The sequence below is a fragment of the Bacillus rossius genome, chromosome 12, assembly GCF_032445375.1.
Source record: "Bacillus rossius redtenbacheri isolate Brsri chromosome 12, Brsri_v3, whole genome shotgun sequence".
In the NCBI taxonomy this organism is placed as follows: domain Eukaryota; kingdom Metazoa; phylum Arthropoda; class Insecta; order Phasmatodea; family Bacillidae; genus Bacillus; species Bacillus rossius.
Genome location: NC_086339.1, coordinates 34,307,686 through 34,321,655, shown reverse-complemented (window position 1 = coordinate 34,321,655; position 13,970 = coordinate 34,307,686). Strand labels below are relative to the sequence as shown.

At 38.2% G+C, this 13,970-nt stretch overlaps 1 protein-coding gene across 2 annotated transcripts in view; it reads right to left on the bottom strand.

Annotated features, from left to right (window-relative positions):
• The window catches only part of LOC134537822 (prestin-like), a 63,694-nt gene that overhangs the window by 23,863 nt on the left and 25,861 nt on the right, over positions 1 to 13,970 (bottom strand). Inside the window, exons 6-9 of one of the 2 annotated variants that reach the window (XM_063378669.1) lie at positions 9,421 to 9,585; positions 7,010 to 7,114; positions 6,078 to 6,211; positions 3,640 to 3,802 (exon numbers count right to left, since the gene is read on the bottom strand). In XM_063378669.1, coding sequence (XP_063234739.1) covers positions 3,640 to 3,802; positions 6,078 to 6,211; positions 7,010 to 7,114; positions 9,421 to 9,585 — 567 coding nt within the window. The remainder of the gene's footprint in view (positions 1 to 3,639; positions 3,803 to 6,077; positions 6,212 to 7,009; positions 7,115 to 9,420; positions 9,586 to 13,970) is intronic. The other variant, XM_063378670.1, reaches the window with a different exon arrangement.

Below are 13,970 nucleotides of genomic sequence, written 5' to 3'. Positions count from 1 at the left end.
ACACGTCAACGTGCAGTATGTTTACTTGTGTCAGACATACAGTCAAATTTAAAAACATTTGCTTTGTGACAGTGCAAATGTCATAGTACTTTTTCGCATGGATTAACTTAATTTACGTCATGCTTATGACGATCACGTAAACCACGACATGACATTTCAGGAATTCAAAGATATGTGCCCTTTGTGCTGGTAAAACGAACAAAGTTTCCGAGTAGATTGTTTTAAAGACAAAAGCCTCAGAGTGTTAGTTTTTGTTTGCAAGATCGTTGCAAGAGAGATAATTCAAGTTTAAAGCCAGTTTTTTTTATTTTGCTATGTATGGCCATAGCCATATTGCTTTTTTGGGTGAGTTAAACTTCTGTATCATATAAAATCATGCAAATATTTGCTTCTACTGACATTCCTTAAGTTAAGTAAGTGCTTTTTATTGGAGCGACGATCAGCAGAGTGATAATGATTTTAGATCTGACAGAATGGCAACCGAGCATACATTTATTACAATTAATCTGTAATAATTTACTGCCTAGCCCAGTGTAAACATACTGAGATTAAGATCCTTTGTTTTTGAGATACCGATAGTTAATTTTCGTGGATTAATAATTAAAACCCAGAGATTAAAAAAATGCAATAACCCAAAATTACTTGAATTGGTAGATAAATAGTATTATCAGACTACATAACTTTGAGTCCTAATGAGCACCAATGATTAATTAGCTAATTTCCTACGTACATTCAATATAAAAATTGGATTATATTGACGTAATAATCCATAAACGTAAAGTATTGATTTTGAAACACATAGATGTAAAGTATTACTCTTAATAGACATTCTAATACTTATGTTGACATTGTTCACCAAAATGATATGGTGTACCTACCTATATTTGTGATTGCCACAGGCATATATTTAATCCTTGTGAATTATCATTTTGTTTGTGCTATCAAGATGGCTGGATATCATGCTTATATGATAAATAAAGCTGATAATACACAGAAAAGAATTTATATCACATGATAAAAATTAGCACAAAACAAATAGGGTTAAGTTTGATTCTACCCAAGTTTAAGGTGACCATAATGGACATTAAGGTACGAGTAGATAAACACACATATTAAATAGTTTACATCATCAATAAAATACACATACAACTATCAGCAACACAATGGTGTCACCATATTTGATAATAGAATGTAACAACATCTTGGAATACCACCCTTAATTAATATTTAACCATCCTTTGCACACTCGCCTTGGCAACCAGTGCACACAGCGAGGCAGTTATTTCGCAGTCATGCCCCAGTCATGTCCCAGTCAGTTGCCAGTCAGTTGCCAGTCATGCCCCAGTCTTGTCCCAGTCATTCCCCAGTCTTGCCCCAGTCTTGTCCCAGTCAGTTGTGTGCCGTAAATTAGGGATTTAAACACGTTTTATTTAAAATTTTGTAATCTTAAATATTTTTGGAAATATTTTTTTTTCTCATCTTATTTCCTTACGGCCAGGCCCTCAGCCTCTGTTCTCAGAGGCGAGCTGATTTTCTTTCCCAGCCTCATGCTAGGCTAGCATTCTGGCTAATATTTCTCCCGCCTCCAGGCACATCGGGGACTGGTAACTTTATTTCTTCGCGTGACCACTTTTGCCTAGACCAGCTTGTGAAGCAGTGCTGAGCCCTGCTAACTCTGTCACGAATCGGTATAAGGTTCACTAGCAGCAAGACACGACAGGAAGATCCCGTGGGCCTTGCGTCCCACAGACCATGCGTTTTTTGAAGCCATCCCCCTCCTGCTCACCCTTCCCTTTCTTCTCAGAAGAGAAGCCAGGAGCGACGACCACACGGGTACGTTAACCGAAGTCAAGGCCATCTCAGGCTTGACAGCCGCAGTTACGATTCTGCACCTTAACGACATCTAGTGACGGCTGTCGTCACTAACGCCACTTGTGGGCGTCGGCAGCGCCGACACCAGCGCTCGTGCGGAGGTAACGACAACCTCTCTCCCCTCCTTATGTCTCAGGCCGCTAGGTGGCACCACTGGTTACTCCATTACCCCCTAGCTTGACACACTCGTCGGCCACAAGTCGATTTATTAGTACTTCTGCTCGCCACCAAAAGATAGCGCCTCAGTCGCGCAGTCACTCCAGTAAGATCTAATTTTTTTTTATGCCGGACACCTTCGGGTGGACTCGGTAATTTTCGGCTCAGAGCCTACCCCCCCCCCCCTCCCATTCTCTAGAGACCCCGCACTTATGATATTCTGGTGATATCCCGCTCTGAACTTACTTCGGTGCGCGCCTCCTGACTGACTGGTACAGTTTGTAATTGCGATCTTCGGCGAATCATCGACATCGCATCGTATATTATGTAGTCCTTTCAGACTAAAGGGATGAAGTCCCTATCTTAATTTATTATTAACCAGTCAGTAGTTTAGTTGAAAGTAGAGAAACTTAGTATTTTTTTTATATTTTTTTAAATTAATCATGATGACTTCCGTGGCTACCGCGAATCGTGGTTCGAGTTTTCGGAGACGAGACGCCCTCTCCTGAGCGCCAGGACCAACACCCTGTTTTGACAGGGTTCCAAGTTTGGGGCAGCCAAAATCCTCTGCCAGAACCTCTGGAGTCGGTTCCTGAGCAGAACCCACCACCTTTAGACCAACTACCTCGATCACCGTCTACCTACAGCCCCGGGTGATACCCGCATAATTCTATTATTCTATTCACGAACTCAAAAAAAAATAGTGTAACCCAGTTAAGACAGCGGACAGTAAAAGCAAGTCGAGGAGAAGAAATTTATATTATGTTTTGCAAGGACTATATGTACAACCCTTAAAGTTACCAATGTTGATTTCATTCCTGTTTTTAAATATTGTAATTTTTGTTAAGCATTCAGGGCCGGCCCGATAGTAAATAAGTTCAATTAATATAATAACAGTAAAAACAGATGTTGCTAAGGAAAAGTTAATCTATAAAAAAGAAAGAACAATGATTAATAAAATAAGGAAGTCTATAGACGTAACAGTTGTTTTTTATTTATTTAATATATAATAACGATCCTTTTTCTCCCAAGTGTTCGTAGGGAGTCTCCAAATTTTCTTTGTTTACTCCTAGTGTCGCCTCTGTTGTTGACTTTTATCGCAATCAATTGAGGGCCCCAGTATTCAGAGTTTCCAAATCTTTTTATCTAATTACTTAATTATTCTTTAAGACACTTGGGGTATTACAGTTGTCAGTCATGCCCCAGTCTTGTCCCAGCCAGTTGTATGTCATGCCCCAGTCTTGTCCCAGTCAGTTGTCAGTCATGCCCCAGTCTTGTCCCAGTCATGTTCCAGTCATGTTCCAGTAGTGTACCAGTCGTGTACCATCCAGTTGTCAGTCATGTCCCAGTCATGTCCCAGTCATGTCCCAGTCATGTCCCAGTCATGTCCCAGTCATGTCCCAGTCATGTCCCAGTCATGTCCCAGTCATGTCCCAGTCATGTCCCAGTCATGTCCCAGTCATGTCCCAGTCATGTCCCAGTCATATCCCAGTCATGTCCCAGTCATATCCCAGTCAGGTGCCAGTCAGTTGCCTGTCATGTTCCATCCAGTTGCCAGTCAGCTGCCCGCCACGTCGCAGTGACGACGCAGACTCACGCCTCGCCACGCACCAGAGCCAGCAGCTCCTGGTTGGACTCGACCTCGTAGCCGAGCTTCTGCGCGAATATCAGCGCCATGGACATGGTGATGGTGTAGGAGACCATGGTGATGGTGAGGCTGTCCAGGGCCACATCTGCCAGCAGGGAGAAGGGCGGCAGGCTGGGCGCCGGCAGGCTGCGAGGCACACACTCTGGTCACTCAACATACCTGACACTGTGTCCATATTCCATACTGAGCCTGCCACTTTAGTCGATGCAGATAAATATTGGTTGTCTGTAAAGTCGGTTTACGGACGATAGTTTAACGTGACAACGTCATAACAAAACATTGATGAAATGATGATTGCATACTTTTATGAATAAAATTGAATCATTTATATTGAATTATCACTATTTTGTATGGATACAAAGGAGTGAAATGAAATGTACAATTGAATTGATAAATTTACTTTTATTTGCACTCATTAATTCAAATATGTTTATTACTTTAACGAACAGATTATTTTAACTATAACTTTTATACATGTTTGCTATTTAACTTCTTCCGATCTGTGTTATTCTGTTAAGGATAGGACGATGATAGGAAAAGTAGGAAACGAATGGGAGTGTTTCAAGTTTAATGTGCCTCGAAAAAGTCAAATCGATGGTTGTTCCAATCGAGTGGAAGAGAGATATATGACATGAGCGCAACGGGACAATGTGCGTAACGGGACAATGAGTCATCCTTTTTCGTGCGTGCAGCCGGCGTTCATCGATTTATTGGACGTTGTCACGTCAAAAAACATAGTACAACGTATAATGCGTATAATCTGTAAGTAAATAAATTTGTATTTAATTGTACCTACAGCCTGCAGTGGTTTGTCCACTGTTTGAATCGCCCGCGCTACGTCTAGTCTCTTTTCATCCGTTGTCGTTCCCCCTCCCACCCGAGTTTCTGAGTCATTTTATTGGGAAGCCTTCATTTCACAGACGAGAGAGCCACACCCGAAGTTCCCCGAAGTTCCCCGAATTTCATGCTCGCTTTTTTTTTCCGTTCTATCTCATTGAATAAACCGGTGTGGCATTAAATTTTGCTATCGATTAGGATAGGTTAGCTACATTATAAATACTTTAAAACATTGTGGATGATTGATTATATTAGGTAAGTATAGCTACATTAAAAATATTGTAAAATAATTTTATGGTTGCTTAACAAATAACTTTTTAATATGTAGCTATCCAGGGCTAGGAAACCGTTTACATGATTTCACAGTATCTTTAATGTAGCTATCCTAACCAAATAAACTGTCCACAATGTTTTAAAGTATTCATAATGTAGCTAACCTAACCTTTCACAATGAACAAAAAAAAACCGAAGATGCACGATCGGGTGTTTGGCTCGCTCGTCTGTGAAAAGAAGGCTTCCCCATTTTATTCTTAACTGACCTTAGTTGCTAGATATTTCATACACTGGGCGGTAAACTTTCAGATAAATATCGAACAGATGCCAAAAAGTCCACCAGAGGCATCGATAATCGACCATTAGTGACATCGATTGATAAATACAGAAGCAGGCAAATCGACGGAGACCGCAATTAAACAAGCAGGTCAGTAACATACACGCAAAGACGCGTCTAGTAAAATATACACTCACTGACAGGGCCGGTGCAAGGTAAATTGGCGCCCTAGGCGAAAAACCTTAATGCCCCCCCCACCCCCCTTTTTCCCAACGGACACACCAAAAAAAATTTCCTTGCCTCAAAATACATCACGTAAGCCTAATATTTTGTCAACAATCAAATGTAAGTAGACTTGTGTTGTTTTTTTTTTTTTTTTACTTTTTTACTTATTACAAATCATAAACAGGTCACCGTGGACTTTAAATAATTACTTATATCAATATAAACATTCCAAACTGTTACAAAAATCCATTTTCATCTAGTTTCAATAATCGTTAAACATATTATATCAGCTGTTATGTGTCGTGCTGCGCCGCCCCCAGCTACTTGGCGCCCTAGGCGGTTGCCTAGTTCGCCTGTGTGGACGCGCCGGCCCTGCTCACTGATCAACACTGAAACACCTGAATGTATGGAGCGAACCACGCAGATGCTAATAAACGAACGCCAGTAAATTTCAAGACTTGATAAAAAAAAAAAAGGCCAGAAACAACAACAGATTCAACATCCAGAACAAGATATGCGCACGAGTTTACAGAACATTCAAATATAAGTTAGAGAGAAATATGTTTCTGAAAGAAATGTTGATGGTCAAATAGATGTATTAGTGTATTTGAAATGTCAATGATTAAAATATTTTTCTCTTTATACATTAATTTTATCGCACACACCTGGTCATATTTTTCTACAATTTAGGATATATAAACAAAATGTCTCTTAAGATATTTTTAACACTGCAAGAAATATTTTACCATCACTATCACATAAAAGAACTAACAAATTAAGTCTACTCACCCTGTCGGAATGTTGCCCACTAAGACGATTCCATACTCATGCGTAATGTTCGTGTAAGAAGACACCAAAGTTCCAGTTACAACAACTATTAACTCTATAGGCACAGGTACTCTGGATACCTTGCTGACCACAGGCTGGAACAAATACCAGTGGTTTATATGACAAGCTGAAAACAAACCGAACCCCCAACTAGGTATAGATAATATTTTGAGTAATTTCAACCCATTAATGACCAGCAGTTGCAATACTGGTTTATAACATAACATATGTTCTTTTTTTACCCCACTTTTACTTTTCCAAGAAACAGGTACTTCCTGGTGTTCAATAGGACTCATCCGTTAGTAAAATTAACTTTAGGCGAGTGGATGAATTATTTTTTTTTAATGGTGGACCACCCCCCCCCCCCCCCCCCAGGGGGTCCGCCCTGCCAAAAATTCGCTCAACTTTATTTGAGTCTGCAAGTTGCAAATCAGTGGAGGAGAACAGGTGATACATATTTAAAAGAAACAGTACATGATACACACACTTCACTGGGCCCCTCCCAACAATGAAGTCCTTGGGGGCCGGTTATTTGTTGATGGTGATGGATTATTTACATTGAGTGGATAGGGTGGTAATGTGGTGTGGGCAGGCCCGTTTGGCTCGGGTCTGGTCTGTACTGTCGGCTTCTGGAATGATGTATCGGTGGGGTGGTCATGGTAGAGATGTTGGAGTACTAAGTGATTTATTACTTATGTATAAAGAAGTTTATATTGAATTATGTTTTAAAATCAGCCAAAATTTGCTATTTTAATCACGATGAATTTGATCAATAAATGAATTTCATTTAGGAACAATTAATTTTTCTTCAAATAATAAAAAAATATATATAAAATTTTCAGCTCTTGTTTATTATGTTTGCTGACGGCTTACATGCATTACGCACTACTTACCTTAAGGAGTTCGTTGTTAAACACAAGTGTTGATATGGCAATTGTAGAGAAAACTACAGTAGCGACATTTGCCAATGGAATTTTTCTAAATATTTCTATGTACGTCTGAAATGCAAAAAAAAAAAAAAAAAAAAAAAATTTAAAAAAATAGTTGTAGAATCATGGAGAGTAAATTTATTGCAATTAAATTAAATGTATATAATAAACAAAAAATCTTTTTCTCGCAGGACATTCCAAACCCAGGTAAATAAAATCATATTAAGACACCTACGAATTATGTAATACAGTTATCTACGTACCTGTTAGAGCATAGATTTAATTTCTTAATACTTACCTTTTTTTTCTATGAAGTATAAAATGTAGTTTTAAAGCAAATATTGAAACTATTTTATTTTAAGTACCTATATTAATATTTTACGGACAAATATAAAAGGTTGTTTTTAATTGAAAACATACTCGTAGCTTAGTTTTCTGTTCTGATAATTTTGATTAGAAGCGGCTCTGAACTGATACTCAAGCATATTAGAATCATATATTGAATTTGTTTAGTATCCATCCGTACCAAATAACAAAATTATCTTTTATGATGCTACTTGAATTAAGTTTTACCTTCCAAAAAACTTTTAAAGCTATTTTATTTTAAAATATTTATCAATAGTACAAAAATAAATTATATGCCTGAAAGGGCTAGTTAAAATTATTACAAACAACATAAAACTTCTGACAATTTCAGGAGTTATATGCTAGTCATATTTTATTATTATGTATAATTTTAAGAAACACTGTGGAATCCTGCTAAAATTTATAGCAACATGTCGGTTATCCAAACCACCGAAACTCTAGTTCAATTTCGTGATGGGTATTTTAAGTAAGATAATTTGGATTTCAGATTGTTCAGACTAATCCATTGTATAAAATAATACAATTTTAGTTCCAATACTAATATTTTTTTCAAATAAAATATCACTCGAACAAGATGACTGAATAAATAAATATATGCTTGTATGAGACAAATGCTGGTTGGCAGACAGCAGATGGCACTGCGGGCCCTGAGGAAAGGGTGGCCGACCATAAACACACTGGAACTCGCATGTGACCTCAAAGAAAGCTGTTGGATTTCACATAGCACTGATGTTCAGGTACATAATTTCCCCGAAACATTTACCACAGCTTATGTAAAATATTTTACATCTTGTAGCAACCCCAGGTTACTGACCTTTCCACTTGATAAATAGTTTAATTCACAATATTAAAGACAAATAAACAATACTGAAGAATTATATGAAATCATCTAAAAACTCAAAGTAGACGAAACTAAGTCAAAATCCAGTTCAATGACTTTTTCGTAATTAAATAAACTATCAGAAACATTAAAAATTCATAAAACAATAGCTATAAATTCTGATTATAAAACACATTAATGCTTCTGCAAGAATAACAAGCTGTTCCTTAAATTATATCAAAGATAACTTAATCTTAGCACCTACTACAGTACACGCCCGATTAAACGCGAAATCAAGTGGCAGGGCCACCGCGGATAGTGAAAATCGTGGATAATCCGCCAAAGAGCCGAAAATGGGAAACAAAAAAGGAAACATTTATTTCAACTTTAAAATCTAAAAATTTATGTACAGTAAAAGATACAACTAGCAGTAAAAATTTTTAAATGATGCTAAAATACTGAATGATTAACATACAATACATTTCAGTAATGTAAACATGAAAGTGCTCGGTACTTGCTTCGTAACAAGGATACAGTACTGTACGTACTCAGAGGCTTCATTAGACACTGCGTGAGTTTCGAGAAGGCCTGTGGCGTTTTACTGTACACTGCACACAATGCACTCGTCAGCAGAGTTCCAATTTGCTCACTTGTAATAAAATACAGATTTACATATGTGCTGTATTTTTTCGTAACATGCGCGGATAATCCCCACATAGCATGAAAGCTTGCGGCAAGCTTGTCATATAGCTTGAATTTGGCTTGCTGTGCAAGCTTGATGCATAAAGCTTGATTCAAGTGTTCTGTAATCCTTTGCGATCCATGATTGTTTTCGGCAAGCTTGCAAAAAGGCATGACTTTAACTTGTCATGCATGCTTGACACATCAAGCTTGGTTCAAGCTTGATTCAAGCTGACACACTTGTCATGGCAAGCTTGATTCAAGCTTGCAAGCTTGTCATGTGCAAACTAGTTAGCTTGAATCAAGCTTGATTCAAGCTGACACACTTGTCATGGCAAGCTTGATTCAAACTTGCAGGCTTGTCATGGCAAACTTGATTCAAGCTTGAATCAAGCTTATTTTGATATCTGGGTCCGCACCACGGATTATCCGCCCGCGGATAATGGGGAGTTTACTGTACAGGATAACATAATGAACTGTGAAGGGCACTGAAGGTATGCCGACCCACCGTGATGATCCTGAAGGGCCCGCGGTGACGGGAGACGCTGAGTCCCAGCAGGTCCTTCACCTGGGACGTGAGCACGTGCACGGCTGCGCCGCTGGTGAAGGCGTTCACCAGAGTCTCTGACAGCAGCGTGCACACCACGCCGAGCCTGAAGATGTGCATCAGGAGCTGCGGACCACCAGGGAGCTCTCACTCTCCGCTTGGCACCTTGCAGTGGCCATCAGGTGGACTGGGGGGAGTTTCACATCGCCCTGCTAGTTCCTGGTCGAACTGTCACGCGTTGTTTTCCTTGCAATCTGGTGAGTGTGAATTTGTGATGTTACCCGAGTGAGAAAGGTTGGAATGCTTTTTGGGGAACTAATGCGTAGATACTTCAGGAAATGCAAAGTCATATCAAATGTTAAAGGCCTAAACCACCTGCAACGTGTGTGCATAATTAACACGTGTATTCAACAGTTCTTCTGGTAAAATAAGTAGTTTATTTTCAGGCATTTCATATTTTATACTCTGGGGAACTAATGCGTGGTTACTTCGGAAATGCAAAGTCATATCAAATGTTAAAGGCCTAAACCACCTGCAACGTGTGTGCATAATTAACACGTGTATTCAACAGTTCTTCTGGTAAAATAAGTAGTTTATTTTCAGGCATTTCATATTTTATACTCTGGGGAACTAATGCGTGGTTACTTCGGAAATGCAAAGTCATATCAAATGTTAAAGGCCTAAACCACCTGCAACGTGTGTGCATAATTAACACGTGTATTCAACAGTTCTTCTGGTAAAATAAGTAGTTTATTTTCAGGCATTTCATATTTTATACTCTGGGGAACTAATGCGTGGTTACTTCGGAAATGCAAAGTCATATCAAATGTTAAAGGCCTAAACCACCTGCAACGTGTGTGCATAATTAACACGTGTATTCAACAGTTCTTCTGGTAAAATAAGTAGTTTATTTTCAGGCATTTCATATTTTATACTCTGGGGAACTAATGCGTGGTTACTTCGGAAATGCAAAGTCATATCAAATGTTAAAGGCCTAAACCACCTGCAACGTGTGTGCATAATTAACACGTGTATTCAACAGTTCTTCTGGTAAAATAAGTAGTTTATTTTCAGGCATTTCATATTTTATACTCTGGGGAACTAATGCGTGGTTACTTCGGAAATGCAAAGTCATATCAAATGTTAAAGGCCTAAACCACCTGCAACGTGTGTGCATAATTAACACGTGTATTCAACAGTTCTTCTGGTAAAATAAGTAGTTTATTTTCAGGCATTTCATATTTTATACTCTGGGGAACTAATGCGTGTTTACTTCGGAAATGCAAAGTCATATCAAATGTTAAAAGCCCAAACCACCTGAAACGTGTGTGCATAATTAACACGTGTATTCAACAGTTCTTCTGGTAAATAAGTAGTTTATTTTCAGGCATTTCATATTTAATACTCCGCAAGTATTCACTCTTTATTGTGCGACCTGTGAAAGCCATCGCAACTACTGACTTGGAGATGTTCTGAAATGCGACTCGTATGACAGTTGCCAGATATTTCTGGACTTAAGGATTAAATATTTATATGGTCAATCAGCAAGGGTTTGGTAAAGATGAGAGGAAGAATGGGTGTGGATTGACCCAGTCAAACCAAGTAGTTTTTTATCAAACTTGTTCTACATTTGAAACAGCCATGATTCCTGTGAGTATAATTTTGATTGAAGATTTTGTTTTCACAGTCATGTAGGGCCTACCAGCAGAGTGGCACATTCTCGTAATAGTTTACATCCGTTATGCAAGGAAAAGGGTAGTATTCCCATGTTGACAGAAATTATGCAAGCGATTGAGCATTATAACCAACACAGAACGAACACATGAAGTGTTTGTTGGTTGCTGCAAATGTAGTGTCTTGCAAATAATATCAATTATATGCATAACTCCTAGCTGCGAATACACGTTCCATTCTGTTAGAGAATACTAGTATTTATTTGAAAAATGGCTTGAAGTTGGGAATATTCTCAAAACATTATAGTGAGTAATATGAAAGTATCTTCAATTTTAAGCTGTCTGCATGAGATATGTAATAACTTTTTGCATTAATTCATAGTAAATATATTTACCAACTCTTTGTTGAAAATGTCACTTCATGCGTTAATAAAAATGATTGGCTATGATAAAAACAGCATTTTTATTAAGTCTATGGGAAAAATTGCAATGACAGTTCTTAAGTTCGAACCAAATATAGATTTTAGTGTAGAAAATGTGGAATTACTAGTAACTATATAACTAGTATCAAATGCACTAACAAATAAAATGGTTTTTGTAAGTTCAATAATTGAATCAAAGTTCTTTGAAGTACATTTAATATTCGTGTATGTCTTGGAGAGAAACAGATCTATGATTAAAACAATCTTAAAGCATATAAGCTAGGACAAAAAAAAATCTAAGTAAGGCCTAAAAGAGTGTAATATTTCATCAACGGTGCAAATACGTACTGCAAACAAAAGTAAAAAGTATCTAAATGTAACGAACCAGAGGATTCAGCTGTGCATCAAGTGTACCTGGCCACCGAGCCATCATCAGGCAGATGTGTGCTGTACTATGGCAATATTTGTCACGTGGCCTGCCATCCTGTTGTCCACTAAGTTCAGCCACTCAAGCTCTGGCAAATTACTGTCCAATTATTCAGCCCCACATACTTTAGTTACTCGCTGTCCACTATGTTCAATCCAACATGAGTCGTGTATAATAGCCTAGTCTGCACAGGCTTCAGGCTGTGGAGCGAGGATCAATGACCGTTCGCCATCTTGGATTGTGACATCACAGTGGCCTTATAAATGACCTTGAAAATGATCTTTAGCTTTGACCTTGAGCCAGTTGCCATTTAAAATTCAGCCATCTTGGGTTAAGATGTCAAAGCAGACATTTGTCAAGAGGTTTCCACCAATCGGATCCTAGAAATGTTCACCATCTTGTATTTTGATTCACAAGGGCCAACTGTTTTAATCTGCTGGATTATGCTATTTTGGATTCTGACATTATGTCCGCTATATTGTTTTCAGCTGCTGGAGGCCGCCATATTGGATAATGTAATCCAACTAATATTTTTTTTGCTGATTTTTGGTATCTTATATTACATAACTTCCCTTTTTTTCTCGAGGTCACCATATTAGATGACACAATGTTTGCCATCTTAGTTTCCTCTGTTATAAGTTTGTGCCAGCATCTATCTGCCGCATGCACGTAAAGTCGATCTTCCATTACCTACCAATGTTATTATAACCCTTAAAACATATTAAAAATAAATCAAAAATATTAAAAAATATATCCAATAGCCGCAACAACAACACCAAGTTCGTCTCCATCTTTGATCAATAAATAGACTGAGGAGAGCATGGTGATTAATGTTCAGCAGGAAACCTTGCTTTCCAATGCGAGAAACAAAACCAAACTGAACAGTATGTTAGCACAGGCCTTCTGGGCGCAAAATGTATACAGTTCACCATAGAAAAATTAGATACTGACTGCAGCATTGTCAGGTGTTGATTTGAAAATAACTCTCATTCAACTGTGGTGGTAGTTGGCGAGGACGTAGACATGCTTGTCTAACTCGTGGCACTCACACCACGAGACACCAATGTGTTTTTCATAAAGCCTGGACGAGACACCACTGAAGACAGGCTGTGTACTCCTCCCAACACCTTCAGACCTTGCCATTCAGCAAGTACATTCTCTTTATCCATGGATTCACTAGATGCGATATCACTTTCGATGTATGGGAAAAGTAAGCAGCCACAGTCAAATGTTTCCGCTTGTATACTCACAAAACCAAAAACATTGCTGAGGTGTTTTACGACTCCACATCCCTGCCAGGAGACATTGCTGAAGCTGAGAACAAATGTTCCTACTGATTTATCAAGCCCCACACCAAGAGCATGACCTCAAACATCATAGGTACATTTCATATTTTGTTGCATATTGCATGTTCTTGTATGTTGGTATATAAGTTCCTATAAGCATTTACAGTGAATGCCGCTAATTGGGGAAACAACATGTAGAACCCTTGCTATCCACATGGAACATTTTACCTGCTAACACGTAAAAACTGTTCTAGGTATATAGTTTGACACTAACTTTACCCACTAGCACCTCTGGTAGAAACAAGTACACATTTAATGTATGTGTGTATATATGTATATATACATTCATTTAAATTTTACTTGCATACATAAATTTTTTGTTGAATGGGTAATCAATACAATTTATGTTTAAATAAACAATAAATAACTTGATACAGAAATGTATAGCCATTGAAAACAGAAATAAATGATGAGCAGTTTATTAGCGCGATCTCGAAATCGACCCTCAAACTTCAAAACACACTAACTTTTGACAGCTTGAAGATAAATTAGCTAACACCGCATATTATTGAAGGAAATCTAATCTCTACAACTTATTTCCTCACGATTTACCAGTAAAATGGAAGGCAAAAGAGTTGGAAAGACAGGTTGGACGAAAAAACATGATACCCTGCCAAAATTTTCAGTATATTTGACATTTTCG